This window comes from Camellia sinensis, chromosome 6, assembly GCF_055761805.1.
Source record: "Camellia sinensis isolate YWXY chromosome 6, ASM5576180v1, whole genome shotgun sequence".
In the NCBI taxonomy this organism is placed as follows: Eukaryota; Viridiplantae; Streptophyta; class Magnoliopsida; order Ericales; family Theaceae; genus Camellia; species Camellia sinensis.
The window spans coordinates 161,237,752-161,254,783 of NC_138966.1; the positions used below are offsets into that span (position 1 = coordinate 161,237,752).

Here is a 17,032-nt window from a genome sequence, read left to right on the forward strand (position 1 = left end):
AGTGCTTCTTGGATAATCTTGTGTATTTCAAGGTACAAATCTGAAATTCCTTGCTTGCTCCACCATATTATTTTTTTATCTTTTTTCTTCTTGTTTGCTTTTAGTGAGGGGGAGTTTGGTTTATCATTACAAGGGTTTGTTAGCATGAATACTTTGATTTGTTTGGTAAGGGAGATTGGCTTTAGTTGTTTTGCATGTTGCTATGCACTGTTTGCTTATTATTTCCTGCTTGCCTGCTCCTGATACTTACATCATCATATCATTGCTTGTGTGGTTTATGATCTTGCTTTAGTTGATTGAGCTTTCTTTGTCAAGTCATGACAAAAAATGGGAGAAAATTATTTTTCATGTATTCATGTCATGTGTCGGGTGCGTGTGTCTTATCTTAGGATTTCAGGTATTCATGTCATGTGTCGGGTGCATATGTCTTAGTTTTCATCTATTCATGCTACATGTTCTTTAAATCTCTGATTGTCATGCTACATGTTCTTAAAATCTCCAAGTCATATCTATTCATGTTTTTCATCTAATGCTTCAAGCTAATCTAGTCATATGTTTATTGCTTTTTCATGTACTCTTGTGGGACTAATAGTTGTTTTGGAGATTGTGGCACTAATAGCTATTTTGCAGATCTTAACCTTGAGAAAGAAGTTTGTATTTGTTGGCTGTAATGGGTTGGGGTGATTAGGATTTTATTTGTTAGGTGTGTTTTGTCACGGCATTGCCAAAGGGGGAGATTGTTAGGTTTTTATTTTTGGCAATCCCGGTTGACAAAACTCCTTTCAGTTGTACTTGTTTTCGCACTTTTTATTTCAGTGAGGCTATGAGTTTTTAGATGCAAATCCAACCGGAATTGTGCCTTGTAAAGAAGTTTGTAATGCTAATACTTTCAAGATTGCCATTTCACTGATTATGACGGGGATCGAGCTGGCCGGTCAGCTCGCGGGGGTCCAGGGGGCAGCGCCCCTTGGCGGGTCGAGGGGCAGCACCCCCAAAGCAAAATGAAAAATTGCCTTCAAAGTTGCCTATCCGCTCGAGCGGACATTCCCCCGCTCGAGCGGATAATGCTGAGTTGCAGAAGTTTATTCGCTTGCAAAAATACTGGATATTGTTTTTTTGCGCTCGAGTGGAACTTTTCTTGCTCGAGCGTAGGTCCGCTCGAGCGGCCAATTTGACGCTCGAGCGGAAATCGCGAGACAGATTTCTATAAATACGTGTTTCAGTCCAAATCTAGTGTTACGCCTCCAGATCTTCTTCTTGGGTTCTAGGGCTTATATCTGGGGCTATTTTGCTAGTTTTATTTGATGTTTCATTGAGTATTCAACTCATGGTTTAAGAAGCATACATCAAAGGTTTGTTTGTTCATTCTATACAAAAGAGAGAGTTGTTCTTCGGTGGATTCTGAAGAATTTGAGCCTGAAGCTTTGATGGATTCTGGAGTGGCTCATCGTCAAGACAATTCTGAGGTAAAGACAAAGCTGGAAGAGGCACATAGGGGTTGGTTCAATTCAGGCGTCAATTCGCTAGGTAATTGAGAGTATACCTATGTAATTCCTTTATATCTTCTTAGTGGATTTTTTTTGTGGCTGTTGCCCGTGGTTTTTTTTATCATAATTGGAGGTGCTCCAATTGTGGTTTTTCCACATTAAAATCGTTGTGTCAATTTGTCTTGATTGTTTGATTGGAATTGTTTTATTGCTTAAAACTGATACATAATCACAAATCAATATCTAGCGGACTTCTAGATTTTTCAATTCAGTTTATCCCAAATAGTACATACACACTCATTTTCACATGTAGTAGGCTTTGTGTTAAAATTATGAAACAGGATTCTAGGTATGACACATACAGATAATTATTTAGTAATTTGAGAATATAGAAACGTGGTATTTTATAATATTGTGATTGGTAGAGAATGTGAATAGGTGAGGTACTGTGTTAGGTGATTGAGAGACATAACGAGACATAATGAATAATGATTGAATAAGAGTACAAACACGTGGTATTCCAAAAATATTCTATAATTTGCCGATTCATACTAACCAAACAAACTTGAAAGGAAAATAACAAATAAAGAGTTCTTTGATTTGAGATAGGAAAAAGAGTTTATAGATATTCAATGGGCAGGGGCCAAAAATAAGTATAAAATGAAAAAGCACTATTTGTAAATATCAATAAGAGTATGTTCAAGTGAGCAGGGCCCTCACTATCTCTTTCATGGCTCGGAGACAAAAAAAATTCACTCGGGCTATTTTGCAAAGTGAATTAAAAGTCACTTCTCAACTTTTAATTCACTTATCTCTCTTACAAAAATGTAAAAAAAAAAAAATTAAAAAATAATTTTTAACCATCTTCTTAAAACATTCTTATAGTGTGTTTTAATTTTTCAATTTAGCAGCAATGAACACCACCACCGACCCACACGTTTTCCACGAAGTAGCAATATGCAGCCATTCAAATTTCAAATTTCGTGGGCTTCAATCTTTATACCTTCTTTAAAAAAATAATTTTAAAAAACTAATAAAATAAATAAATAATAAAAAAAAGTATGCACATCTTGAATATAGCATTTTATGATTGAAGAATTGGGAAAAGGTTGGATCCCTTTTGGTGTTAGTTCATGACTTGGATAATGGACTATATGTACTGTATAATAGTATTTGGCAGATCTTTTGATTATAAACTCGCAAACAAACCAGTTGAGAGAGCTGGACATAATTTTTTTTTATAAATAAAGTATTTTCACGTGGATGCCTGCATGTGAATATAATATCAACTCACTTGTCGATCAGGCTACGCGTTTTTGGGTGTGTGGATTAAAAAAAACGATGGATTAAAAAGCACAATTAATATTATTAATGATATAGATAGGATTCTAGTTGTGTCATAATTAAAATTTTTATAATTATAAAAAAAAACTTAGAAAATCACACAGAATTAAGAATGTATGGACCAGATTTATTATAATAGTAGATTACAACACGTTAGGCTTGAGAAGTAAGTTAAAAGTTGATTTTTTGATTTTTTTTGATTTTTTTTAAAACAATATGTAAAAAAATAATGAGATAATGTGATTTAAAAAAATAAAAAAATAAAAAAAATTGCTTTAACTAAATTGCCAAAATATAAATTTTAGGGATTGTTTGGGATAATCTATATAAGTGCACTTTTTTAACTTTTGGCTAAAAAATAGAGAGAAAATATATGTATGTTTAGAATAATTTTTTGATTTTTACAAAAAAATGTGTAATAAAATATTATATCAAATATCAAAATTTTGTACCCTCCCTGACACATACTATGTGCATTTAGTGCATTTCAAAATTTTGTTGGCTTTGGGAATTCGTGGCTTATAATTAGCCACGCCAATGCATTTGGTAAAATGTGTAAAGATAAGTACATTAACATGCACTTTTGGCTGTTGAATGCGAAAGGACAAATTCGTAATTTTGCCCTTTGTCTATTTAGCATTTTTTTTCCGCCTAAACATGGGAATAGTGATAATTTTTTTTTTCAGTGATTTTTTGACTTTTTGACTTTTTTAAGGAATGTCAAACATCCATTTAATTTAAACTATACACTTATTTTCAATGTCGTAACAAATTTAGATTTGTGTATTTTCTATTATATGTGGCACAGTGAGCTCCACTCATAAATGATTTGATATGTGTGTCATGTTTTTTTTTTTTTTACTCTATACCACATTTCTCTTTTCTGTTAAAATTATGACATGGGATTCTATCCAGCTAAAAGCAATCCCACAAACTCCTATAAAAGCCCTTCACCACCTTCTTCTATTCTCAAACCACCTCTCTCTCACTCTCTGTTGTGTGCCTTTTCTCATGTTTTGGGGTTACTTGGTGCATTTAAGCCCTAAACATGAGTTCTTATAAAGTGAAGAATGTTATTGGGTTTCTAGTGTCGCTTGTGGTGAGCTTGGTGACAATAGTCCATGGAAATATTCCAACGACAGCTGATGGACCATTTGAGCCGGTGACTGTTGCTGTCAACCTGCCCGGAAACGCCGTGGATTTGCCGGACACCGATGAAAGGCTGCAAAGGACTGGTGGAGATTTTCAGCCTGAGCAAATTTCTGTTTCTCTTTCTTCAACTTATGACTCTGTTTGGATCTCTTGGATCACAGGTTTATTTCTTTGCCTCTACTATCTTCCAGTCTTAGAATCACTTTGGTATCAGGTAATAAAACGTTATATATATATTTTTTGAAAATTTGTTTTATTCTTAGTATTTTTTTTTATAATAATAATTTTTTTTTTTTTCATGTTCATCTTGTGTCTACGTATCTAAAAAGTTTACTAAATATAAAAATAAAATTAAAAAAAAAAAAGAAACAGTTAACTGTTTTCGGCTTCTTTGTTAGTAACTAAAAACGGAAAAAAACCAACTCTAAATGCCCACATAATTTCGAAAAAACAAAAACAATGAATGCAACTAGGTGAATTATTCTTGTCTTACTATTTCAATCATGTAATTTTTTACTATCATAATATGAAGTTTCTTATCAATTAATAATACTGCATTACATTATCCCCTATATAAAATGTTGGCATGGTTTTAAGAAACACTTTTACAAGAAATGGTTGTGCCTCGTTATATTTTTCAAAAATGACTGAAGAGTTTTAATTTTAAAATTTTAATGGTGGGACTCGCCATATGATGTAAGGTTTGTGCTTGTTTGCTTGTGTTTTATTTATTTTTATGCCATATAATTAGAACTCAAATCACAGCTCTAGTTTTAGAATTCTTAATCACTACTCCATATTTTTATGTTTTATTTATATTTATTACAGGAATATTATATTATTACAAAACTTGGAACTTCAAACTTCTTCTAAAAGATGCCTAAGGCAATCAGCATGGCATATTCTAAAAAAAAATTAACTAAATTATCTCTGGTCAGTGGTTCAACCATAATGTGGGGCTTTGGTGAAGTCGGGAACATTTTTCAATGATCAAAACTATATTATTTGAATAGATTATTTATAAAAAAAAAAAAAAATCAAATTAAGTGAATAACCGTCGATACATATTAGTTTACATTAATTTTCAAAATAATGAATTTTTATTAGCATAATCGTGCTTATTGACCATTTTATTTATAACATATGTAATTTTAATTATATAGTTACGGTTGTCTATTAATCTTATTTTTTTTTACATAAATTTTTTTGACAAATTAAAATGGGCCATATGGTAGGCCGAAAGAAGCCCAACAATACGCTTAACCAGAGGCATTGACAGGCTAGGCTGAATTGGAACAAGGCTAGGGCGATAAGAAAACTATTTTCCTAAATCTGGCCCATGTCTTACAAAAATAAATACACTTGTCTGTTTTTTAAACTCTGAATATAATTTTTAATTTTCAAATTTTTAGTGAAATTTTTAGATGTATTTTAATTAAAAATTCTAAATTTTAAATACACTAAAAATAAAATATTTATACAAAAATTAATTTTTTTTTAATATTTAATGAACTTTAAAAAAAAATCATAAATATTTTACTTTTGATAAAAAAATTCACTAAAAAAATAATGAAAAAAAAAAAAAAAAACCTCAAGAATAATTTGAAAAAACTAACCCAAACCCAGGTTGAAAGTTTTGGGAATTTTGGCCTGATCAATGGGACCAATGCATGGTTTTTACTCTTCGTAATGAGAAATTTGATTCATGTTTGTGTTAACCTATCACTCTCTGTGTTTGATTGTGAAAGAATGAGTTTTGATTTGATTGAATTGCATTTGCATTTGCATTTGCATTTGCAGGGGAATTCCAAATTGGAGACCACATTAAACCATTGAATCCAAAAGATGTGAAAAGTGTTGTTTATTATGGTATCTCCAAATCTGAATTAACTCACAAAACCAAGGGGGATTCACTCATCTACAGTCAACTTTACCCTTTTGATGGCCTTCAGAATTACACTTCTGGAATTATACACCATGTTCGTCTCAAAGGTATTACTTTACTTTCACTGAATATTAAGTGGGTTTTTTATTTTTATTTTTATTTTTATTTTTATATACATCTCTAGTTAGGGTTTAATTCATGTTTTTGGGTAATCTTGCATTTGGTTCTGTGGGGATGTAAATTTTGGAAATACTGCTCGGATCCAGACGAGGCTGAAAGATCCTTGCAATGCCACCTGAAAAACAGAAAAACAACGTGGTACCGAAATTAGCACTCCGACTAGTCAGTTCTATTTTTGGGTAGTTGATACTTTATATTTCTTGGAGTCTAAGTTATTTTCACATATCTCTTTTCTCATGCTCCTTTCTTCTTTTATAGAGTTCTTCTCTGGTTCCACTTTCTTGTTATGTTTTTTGGGGATCGGCCAGCACAATTGTGCGACAGGACCTTTCCGACTACCCTGGAATACTCGGTTTTGGCACGTGGTGTGAATATCTCTTACTTGGCATCCCATGTGGCCCTTAATACCTATTCGGCAATGACCCATAGCCCAATGGGCTTTGGCCTTATGGTCCAATTGACAGGTCCAGTTCGAAGTTGATTATTTATATTCGGCTCCCACAAGTTCAAATTTTTTGAGTCAAAAAATAACTAATCTCGATGAGTCTTTTATCCTGTACATGCATGATTATTTGAAGGAAGTGGGTGGGACAACTTAATCCTAACTAATAGTTTGGGTATAAAATTTTTAATCTCGGAATCTGCAAATCAAATGAGACCTGACTTAAGATTATCTCTAATCCTCCACTCAAAGGAAATCAAGGGAGAAACATTTTTTTTAAAACTAAATTGAGAATTCATAAAAAAGATAAAAGCGTTGGAGACTTATTTATTTATTTATTTATCAAGTTTGATGAAAAGAGAATTTGGGATAAGAGGGGGATTTTTAAAAAGATTTTGGTGAAAGGGTTGGCGTAATTCGTATCAAATCAAGTTCTTTTACTTAAATTTGAAATCAAATTAGATGAAAAAGTAGTGAAGGGTTGGAGATGCTCTTATGTTATTGCCTTTGTCATGTTTGGATAAAGGTATGTATTAGAATTTGATTATGATCTGTAGGACAATCTGATCTAACAAACATTTGTTTACTGATCTAATTTCTTTGGGAAGATTAGAACAAATAAAGATTCAAAAAAACCAAGCATCTATTCTATAGATTCAGTTTTTGACTTTCTTTTGCTTATGTACAGTGGATATTGTAATTTGTAACAATATTCTGTTGATATGAAGAGCACTGCTTAGACATCTTACCTACACATTTCATAAATAAAATGGTATTTTTGACATTTTGGTTCATCTTTATCTTCACTTTGATAGTTGATTTCAAGCTTAATACTTCAAGCAATTCGTACTTTGATGGACCTAGTGTGATATTTGGTTGTGCATGTAATGTGTTTCCTAAATTTCAGCCATTTCAATTGAATTCTTGTTTCCATTTCCTTTTGCAGGGTTGCAGCCTAACACGATATACTATTATCGGTGCGGAGATCCTTCTATGGGAGCAATGAGTGAGGTCTTTTCTTTCAAGACAATGCCTATTCATGGCCCCAAAATTTACCCAAAAAGAATAGCAGTGGTGGGAGACCTAGGTCTTACTTACAATACCACTTCAACAGTTGAACATATGATACAAAACGATCCTAATCTTATTCTAATGACTGGGGATGCAACTTATGCTGATTTGTATTTGACAAATGGTACTGGGGCCGATTGCTACTTTTGTGCTTTTGGTCATACTCCCATTCATGAGACCTATCAGCCTCGTTGGGATTATTGGGGCAGGTTAATTTACAACTTTTGCTCTCAGAATTGTCTAAAATTCTTGTTTTGTACTCATATATTTCTTAATTCTGTCAAAGAAAAGCTACAACAAATAATTTATTTAGGAAACTGGACAGGTTCTTTAATGAGTGAGGCAGCTGGTTCAGTATTTTTTATTTTCTTCTTTTGTTTATTTATTTTTTCTTACAGGAGATTAGACTAGTTCAAGTAAAAACTAAAATATTCATAATCACAACTGGGCATGGAAATTTACTAAAAACATTGCTTCTTAGTAAAACCGTTTTCTATTTTTTTATTTTCAGGTACATGCAGCGTGTGGTGGCTAAAGTTCCAATAATGATGATAGAAGGAAATCATGATGTAGAAGAACAGGGTGGTGATGTGCAATTTGCATCCTACAGCTCTCGATTCGCATACCCATCCAAAGAGAGTGGATCCAAATCCACATTGTATTATTCTTTCAACGCAGGGGGCATACATTTTATAATGCTTGGAACCTACACTGCATATAACAAATCATGTAAATCCATGGACACTCTTCCCATTTATGTACCATTACCTTTTATTATCATTGTCCTCATTTGTTTTGGTCACTATCATTTGTGGACTCTTAATAGCATTTCTTTGTTGTAATGGAAGAAGGAAGATAAGTAATGTTGATAATCTAAGAAGGTGTCCTGTCATGTCGGACACTGTGTCAGTCACCAACATAACACGACATTCTTCAAATATTTCTCAACACTTGTCAGACACAAGTCCTAACATGTCTGGACTGTTTTTAAAAATTTTCAGTTGCAGCGTGTCTGTATTCCTGTTCTTGTTTGTGCTTTTTGGATTATAATCTGTTTTGGCAGCATATTGAGATTCCCTAGTTTCTTTGTTGCAGCGGTGCAATACAAGTGGTTGAAGAAAGACCTTGCTAAGGTTGACAGAGAAGTGACTCCATGGTTGGTAGCTAGTTGGCATGCACCTTGGTACAACAGCTACAAGGCGCATTACAGAGAGGCAGAGTGTATGATGATAGAAATGGAAGAATTGCTCTATAAAAATGGTGTTGACTTGGTCTTTAATGGACATGTAAGTGTCTATGGCAAACTTTTTCCATGCACCCATTCTTATGTCCTATGCTAAATATTTGAATCTTTTGGCATAATTAACAGATCGGTAGCTTAAACCAGTTCACATTTACTCTCTTGGTCTTTAATGGATTAGTATCAAATTGAGCTTTCCTGCTCAAATAAAGTTTTAAGTTTCTACTGCACCATTGACTTCAATATATTAGTTGACAAAGTTTTATGTACTGATTTGAAGAAGAATTTCCACCCTTCCTTCAAGAATGAAATGTGTGGGTTTTTTTTTCTTCTCTTTTTTTTAGAGGACATTTTGTTGCAGCTTTCTATCGAAGTAAATTTATGATGTGGCAATAAATCTAACTGTTTGGAAAAAAATTCAATAGGTTCATGCATATGAGAGGTCAAATAGAGTATATAACTACACCTTGGATCCGTGTGGACCGGTCTACATCACCATTGGAGACGGTGGTAATCGAGAGGATAGGGCAATTCCATTTGCTGATGAACCTGGTTCCTGTCCAAAGCCATCCAGCAGACTTGGCAATTGTGCAACCAATTTCACATCAGGCCCGGCAGCCGGTAAATTTTGCTGGGACCGGCAACCTGATTTTAGTGCTTACCGGGAAAGTAGCTTTGGGCATGGGATTCTGGAGGTACCTGTCTCTCTCTCTCTCTCTCTCTCTGCTATTAATGTTAATAGGATGAAAAACTGATGGCGGAATGTGCGATGTGCAGGTGAAGAATGAGACACACGCTCTGTGGACATGGCACCGCAATCAGGACATGTACAATGAGATTGGAGATCAGATTTACATTGTAAGGCAACCTGATAAGTGCCTTGTGAAACCCAAGGTAATTAATCTACATAGAGCTTTGCAAACTGGACTTGTTAATTAAAAATAGTTGCACCCATGGACTCTCCTCTTTCTAATTTGGATAATTGGATCCTTTAATTTCATATGATGTTTGAAAAGATGAAACTCACATTTGCTAGTAAAGAAATATTTTTTTACTTCTCTCATGGATGGGAGATAGGAAATCCATATTGTCCCCAAATCTTATTAATTTCAATTCATTTCTACATAATTTCCATTATCCAAGCATATTAGACAATATGTAACATGTAATAATGTTGTCATGTTACCAATACCTCACTTGGATACATATTCCAATAGTAATCGTGCATGCACCTGCACCCAATAATCATACCGAGTCCATGTAACATAGCAGCCAACAAAGGAGTTAGGTTGCTGGTCTCAAGTGACATGGGAAGATGTTAAAAGGCAAGGGTTTAAGCATGGATAAGACTGACATACACCTTACACAATTATTTATTAAACTGTCGCAGTTCCCTAAACACAAATGATCTAAAATTTTCATATACAAATCACAATGTTGAAAGAATTTGGGGCTTTATTGCCTACATTTTTTTTGTGTTATAAAAACAAAGTTAAATGATGATGATCGTAATAAAGATTGATTGTCCCATGGATCTTGTTTACTATTAGGTCAATGACTATGTTATTACTTTTTGTTTGGTCATTTTTGTGGTAGAAATTGTTGGGCTAGTGATCATTACTCGGTAGTCTTTAAATATTTCATATAATATTGTGACGTTAATTTTACCATCCTGTCTTTCCGTTGCAGATATCCAAGATGTTTCAATCTGTTTAAGCCCTTTAATGGCACGCAGGCATGTTATATAATATGTATGTGTATATATTTTTTCCCAATTATGTGACAAGCGACTGTTATTAAAATGGGTACGATATGTATTACTTTTGTAAATATTTCACACACGTTTTTGACTAAACAAAATTTTCTAATTATCAACCGTTCTAATATTGATTTTAATTTACAGCTACTAGCCAATTGCTGTTTGTGAAAATATATAACCCGATCAATAAGCTTTATTGGCCCAAAGTCCTGGCTGAAACGTAAGTCTCCGTCTGTATAATGTAATCTAAAATACCAAGTGGTTTCTAACTTTTCAATATGTTACACAATTTTGCAATGAACACAAAAGCCAAACACTAACACAGAATGCACATGATGGACAAGATTTTACAGAATTTGCCAATGTGACTAGCTTCTAATCATTTTTGTGTTCCTAGATTTATTCTATTTTATATGCTTCACATTTGGGATACCTTACTGTTTATGTCAAATTTCTCTATCCTGGTTCAAGTCATAGCAGTTAAATACTTTCTTTATTTTTCTTTTTCTTTTTTCATTTGGTTTAAATTAGTTATTGATCATACAAGGTTTTTACCTGCCCTTCTTTGGTCTTTTCTTGTTGAGGCTTCTTTCCAATTAGCAAGCTGAGGCATATCGTTCACGAAGACCTGCAAAGAAGAGATTGCTGCAAGAAGATATGCATTTGGTTGTGACCTTTTCTGCTTTTTTTTCCTTTTTTTTTTTTCAGTTTGTAGAACGAAAATCAATCAGCTTTTGCTCTTTCTGGCAGGCCATTGATCTGTTGAATAAAAATTTGTGACCTTTAATATGAAGAAATGTCAGTTTATATCTATGTATGTGGTTTGGCTTTTACACCAACTTGCAAATTCTTCTTTTCCTTTTTCCCCCCTACGCTGTGTTTGGTTGGAGGATTTGAGGAGGGATTTGGAAAGAGAAAGGGAAAAGTTAGGTGAAATGTGAATAAAATGTACCTACATTTCACCTAGTTTCACACACATTTTCCCTTTCCCTTTCCAAATCCCTCCCCAAATCCCCCAACCAAACACAGCACTAAGGTTTCTTGTTTCATGCCTGATGAAATAAAGCAACACAAAGCATTACATTTAAAAATTATATGAATCAGTTGCTTCAATTACTGCAGTGCTGCTATAGAATCCCAAATTGCAGTACTTCCATTGAAATCAGTTGCAAGAAAAAATGCAAACCCAAAATTGCAAGAATAAATAAAACCCCAAAATACAAGCACTGCTGCCATGGAAACGATCATTTCCTCTCTCACCCAAACCCCTTCTCTCCCCTTCCTCCCTTGCCATCTCTACCGATGAATTCCGGTGGAGCTTACTTTTACCTGCCACATGGCAATGAGGTTACGTTGTGGCTATGAAATAAGATCAAATTGAGTTAAAATTGAGAGAGAACCAATAATTCCAATGTGTGATCAAATTTGATGTGAAAATTTGATCAGATGATCCTTCCTACAATGTCTGACATGTCTCAATTTGTGTGCAATGTGAAAATGGATAAGAAATGTCTTTCTCTTTTCCTTTCTTTTATTTTTTTCCCTTTACAAAAAATTCTATTGAAAAGGTAGAAGAATCTCATTTGAGATCTTCTTGGAATGCACCAGTCACATGGCTGTGAATTTTGAGCCATTTACCCTCTCTTATTTTAACGTCAAACAAGTCTAACAATTGCTCTTCTAAGAAACATTACTAGAGAATGTGATTTCAAGCCCAAAAAATAAAAAATCATTTGGCACTTGGAAGGAACTGCCAGGCTGTTAGAAATTTATATCTAGATGTTGGTTTATCCTGGCCAATAAAAATGGTTTTGATTAAGAAAATTAGTATGATCATATATTCTTTATGACATATTTTTATAAAAGATGTACAATCACTTTAGATTTCTTAATAAATGATGCATAAAAAATTATGCACTTTCTAAACCATCTTGTTGTTTATCTAATCCAAGTCCATGATCAAGTCATTCTAAACCATGGTATTATAACTAGAAACCAGAAACTTTGAAATTGTATAATAGCCTTTCCATGCATGAAAAACAGGTCTGAAAAATGGTAAATGTGTTATGGAAAATAATATTCTGGATCAATTTAAAGAGGAATTTTTTTTTTCTTCCACTCACGGAATTCTCTACTGTTAGATGGTTAGATATATTCTATATTAGTTTTGTGCATAATTTGTTAGCTCCTGCCCACATGGAAGAATTAATTGAAGGCTAGCTCCAAGTCAAGGAGTAAGAGGGGAGAGGGCAGGTAGAAGACTAGCCCATATTTTTCTTCTTGTTATAAATATCTGCCGGAAGGAGGGAAGCAATTGCCAGTTGGCTTCCTTTCTTGACTTTGTTTTCCCTCTCTTTTGTGCATAAATTGAGGTGAGGAGGAAGGGGTGAAAATGAACATAGCCAGAGTAAGAGAGAATCAAAGAGAGTGTGTAAATCTATGAGAGGAAGTGAGTGTGAGTTCTGTAATCTCCCTTTGGAAAATTCTATAGTGAAATCTCTCTCCGTAGACGTAGGCAATTGCTAAACAACGTAAATATCTTGTGTCTCCTTTCTGTGTGTGTAATTGATTTCTGAGTATGCCTAATCCTAACAAGTGGTATCAAAGCTCGGTTGGAGAAAAACAGTGTGTTTTTCAAAAATTGTCAAATTTCGAAGTTGCTCAAAATCAACTTTTGAGCACACTAGAAGGTGCGTCTCTTCGAGACAATTCCGACAATATAAAATTCGTCAAAATCGGAGCTAAAACGAGTGCCGTAGAGTTTACCAAAGATTTGCCAGAATTTCGCCTAAAATTTCAGTTCGGCGAAGACATTTGAAGAAGAAGGCTGATGTCATTGTGACGTCATCATTGCATCAGCAATTTTTTTTTTTTTGTGGCAATTTAGTCCCTGAAGTTGTGATTTTTTTTTACAAGTAAGAAGACGATGGAGAAATCTACATCAACTTCAGGATCGATGATAAAGTTGAATGCTTTCAATTATGGAATCTGGAAGTCGCGGATGAAAGACGTCCTATACTATAAAGACCTGTTTGACCCTATTGCTCTAAAAGGGGTTAAATCGGAAGTAGAAAAGGATGAAGACTGGATAAAGATGAACCAGAAGACTGTCAGTTAGATCAGACAATAGATAGACCATAGTGTGTTCCACCATGTCGCCCAAGAGACAGATGCATATGTCCTCTGGACAATGTTACAAAGAATGTATCAGTCAAAGACTGCCTGGAACAAAGCTTTGGTGATGAGAAGGCTTGTAAATCTGAAGTTGAAAAATGGTGTGTCTATCACCGAGCACACTAGTGAATTCAAGAATCTAGTGAATTAGCTTGCAACCGTCAAGATGCCCTTGGATGATGAAATACAAGCCGAACTACTGTTCAGTTCTTTGCCGGACAGCTAGGAGACGTTGGTGGTTTTTTTCAACAAATCTGCACCAAAGGAGAAGCTGACCATGAGCATGATCATGGACGCCTTATACAATGAAGAGACAAGAAAGAAAGCATGTGAGGTCATTAGTCCCATGCTCTTGTTATAAAAGATAGAGGTAGAGGAAGAAGCAAGAATAGAGACAGATGAAATAACATGAGTAAATCTAAAGATAGTAAAAGTTAAGGTAACTCTAGATTCACTTGCTTCCATTGTGGCCAGGAGGGTCACATAAAGAGGAACTGCCCAAGTCAGAAAGATAAAGGCCAAGGCAGTAAGTTAAAGAGAGATGAGAACACGACAGCCACAATAACTGATGAAATACTTCTTGCAGTTGGTGAAGAGGAGGATTTCCTTCACATGGCTTACCACAACTATATAGAGTGGGTGATAGACACAGTTGCATCCTCTCACGCCACTTCCCACAAATAACTCTTTAGCTCGTACAAAGCTGGAGATTTTGGCATTGTTCGAATGGGGAATTCTAGCTATTCGAAGATTGTGGGTATTTGAGACATTAGTATTCAGACTAATTTCGGTCACAAGCTGGTTCTCAAAGATGTGAAACATGTTCCAGATTTGCGCCTCAATCTTATCTCTAGAAGCGTCCTGGACCAACAGGGCCATACAAGTACATTCGGGAATGGCCGGTGAAAGCTGATAGGTGGAGCTTTGACAATTGTCAGTGGAAAGATATCTTCAACACTATACAAGACTCAAATGAAGATTTGTCTGGGAAGTCTTAATACAGTAGAAGACAAGGAGTCATCGGACTTATGGCACAAAAGACTGGCTTACATGAGTGAGAAGGCATTGTATCCATTGGCAAAACAATCCAAGATACCCTTATCCAAAGGGAGTGCCCTGAAGTCATGTGATCATTGCCTTTATGGCAAGCAGTATCGAGTATCATTCAGTTCGGCGAGCAAAAGGAAAATAGAAGTGCTCAGTATGGTATACTCGAATGTTTGTGGCCCAATCGAAGTGGAGTCACTTGGCGGTCGCAAGTATTTCTGACTTTCATTGATGATGCATCAAAGAAGTTGTGGGTGTATTTCTTGAAGACAAACGATGAGGTATTCCAGCACTTTCAGGAGTTCCATGCAATGGTGGAAAAAGAGACCAAGAAGAAGTTGAAGTGTCTTCGCAGAGACAATGGTGGCGAGTACACTTTCAATGCTTGTGAAGTATATTGTGCCAGCAGAGGTATCTGTCATGAGACAATAGTTCCAGGTACCCCACAACACAATGGTGTGGCAAAAAGGATGAACAACACTATTGTTGAAAGAGTTAGATGCATGCTTAGCATGCCAAAGCTGCTAAAGTCATTATAGGTTGAACCACTCGTATAGCCTGTTATCTCATCAACAGGCCGCCTTCAGTCCCATTGAGTTTTGCGATGCCTGAGGAAGTCTGGTTCAGAAGAAAGATATCATATTCTCACTTGAGAGTCTTTGGGTGTAAAACATTCACACATATCTCCAAGGAAAATAAACAAAAACTTGATGACAAGTCCACTCCATACATATTTATAGGCTATTCACATGCAACATTTTGGTACAAGTTGTGGGACCCAGTGAACAGGAAGATGTTTAGGAGTAGAGATGTTATGTTCTAGGAAAACCAGACAGTAACAGATTTTGAGGAATTTGCAAAGTTTAGAGATGTCATCACTTCAGACTTATTACCATCTCTCGAGCCATCACAAAATACTAAATATGATGATATGTAACAAGAAATGCCAGAGCTACAGGATCTTATGCTAGAAATTGAGGATCATGAGGAAAGAGAGGAAGACCCAAATGAAGAGGGTGTTGAGTAGGGAGAGCAACCCCCTCAACCAGAAGCAACTGGGCCTCAATTGCGAAGATCTAGAAAAGTTGTCGTGCCATCAACCAAATATCCCGCTTCTTAGTATATTCTGATTATTGATAAGGGAGAGCCTAAGAGTTTTTCGGAAGCAAAGAGTCATACAGAAAAAGACTATTAGATACAAGCCATGACAAAGAAAATGAGTTCTTTGCAGAAGAAACACACTTACGAGTTTGTTCCACTTCCAAGAGGTAGTAGAGCATTGAAAAACAAATGGGTGTACAAATTGAAGAGAGATGGCAGTGGAAAACTACTTCAACATAAAGCTCGCTTGGTTGTCAAATGTTTTGGGCAGAAGAAATGAATTGATTTTGATGAGATCTTTTCCCCAGTTGTGAAGATGGTTTCCATTCGAATAGCTTTGGGATTAGCATCTCGCTTGAATCTGAGCTAAACAAATGGATGTCAAGACTGCCTTTCTCCATGGTGACTTAGAAGAAGAGATCTATATAGAGCAACCAGAAGGATTTGAAGTTAAAGGAAAAGAAAATCTAATCTGCAAACCGAAAAAAAGTCACTATAGCCTAAAGTAGGCACTGAGACAATGGTACAAGAAATTTGATTCATTCATGATGGATCACGAGTACAAAAGAACGGTAGCAGACCGATGTGTATACTTCTAAAGGTTTTCAAATGGAAATATCATTATCCTACTGTTGTATGTCGATGATATACTGATCATTAGACATGATATTGCTATGATCAACAAGTTAAAAAAAGACTTGTCGCAGTATTTTGAGATGAAGAATTTAGGCCCAGCACAACAGATTTTGTTCGTTACAGAAAATCCAAGAAGATATGGCTGTCACATGAGAAATATGTTAAACGGGTGATTGAAAGGTTCAACATGAAAGATGCCAAGCAGTCAGCACACCACTAGCCAACCATTTTAAGATGACAAAGCATTCATGTCCTACGACCAGTTCTGAAAGGAAAAAAATGGAGACAATCCCTTATTCTTTTGAAGTAGGAAGTTTGATGTATGCAATGGTGTGTACCCGACCAGATATAGCTCACGCAGTTGGAATTGTGAGCAGATTCCTCGCCAATCCAAGAAAGGAGCTTTGAGAGATAGTCAAATAGATTCTTCAGTACTTGAAGGGAACTTCAAAGATGTGTCTATGTTTTAGGGGAGCTGAACCAATTTTGAACGGATTTATAGATGCCGATATGG

At 35.1% G+C, this 17,032-nt stretch overlaps 1 protein-coding gene across 4 annotated transcripts; it reads left to right on the forward strand.

The window, feature by feature from the left end:
• The first annotated feature begins 3,795 nt into the window (after positions 1-3,795).
• On the forward strand, positions 3,796-11,371 carry LOC114320963 (purple acid phosphatase 15). 4 transcript variants are annotated; one of them, XR_014333414.1, is made up of 9 exons: positions 3,796-4,144; positions 5,784-5,975; positions 7,437-7,770; positions 8,073-8,290; positions 8,657-8,847; positions 9,227-9,496; positions 9,579-9,695; positions 10,491-10,606; positions 10,705-10,837. XR_014333414.1 is itself a non-coding variant. In XM_028268070.2 (9 exons), the coding sequence occupies exons 1-8, from the start codon at positions 3,880-3,882 to the stop codon at positions 10,515-10,517; spliced, it is 1,614 nt and encodes a 537-aa protein (XP_028123871.2). In that variant the 5' UTR covers positions 3,796-3,879; the 3' UTR covers positions 10,518-10,552; positions 11,145-11,371. The 4 variants fall into 4 exon arrangements, 3 of the variants coding, with proteins under 3 accessions (XP_028123871.2, XP_028123873.2, XP_028123874.2); XM_028268070.2 differs by lacking the exon at positions 10,705-10,837 and adding an exon at positions 11,145-11,371 and having other exon boundaries at positions 10,491-10,552; XM_028268072.2 differs by lacking the exons at positions 10,491-10,606; positions 10,705-10,837 and adding an exon at positions 11,145-11,371.
• Positions 11,372-17,032: the final 5,661 nt, after the last annotated feature.

Excerpts from the sequence above, each read along its gene's own strand:
- LOC114320963 (XM_028268070.2), top strand. The coding sequence starts at position 3,880 with ATGAGTTCTTATAAAGTGAAGAATGTTATTGGGTTTCTAGTGTCGCTT. Across the intron at positions 4,145-5,783 it reads TTGGATCTCTTGGATCACAG|GGGAATTCCAAATTGGAGAC; the intron begins GTTTATTTCTTT and ends TTGCATTTGCAG. Across the intron at positions 7,771-8,072 it reads CGTTGGGATTATTGGGGCAG|GTACATGCAGCGTGTGGTGG; the intron begins GTTAATTTACAA and ends TTTTATTTTCAG.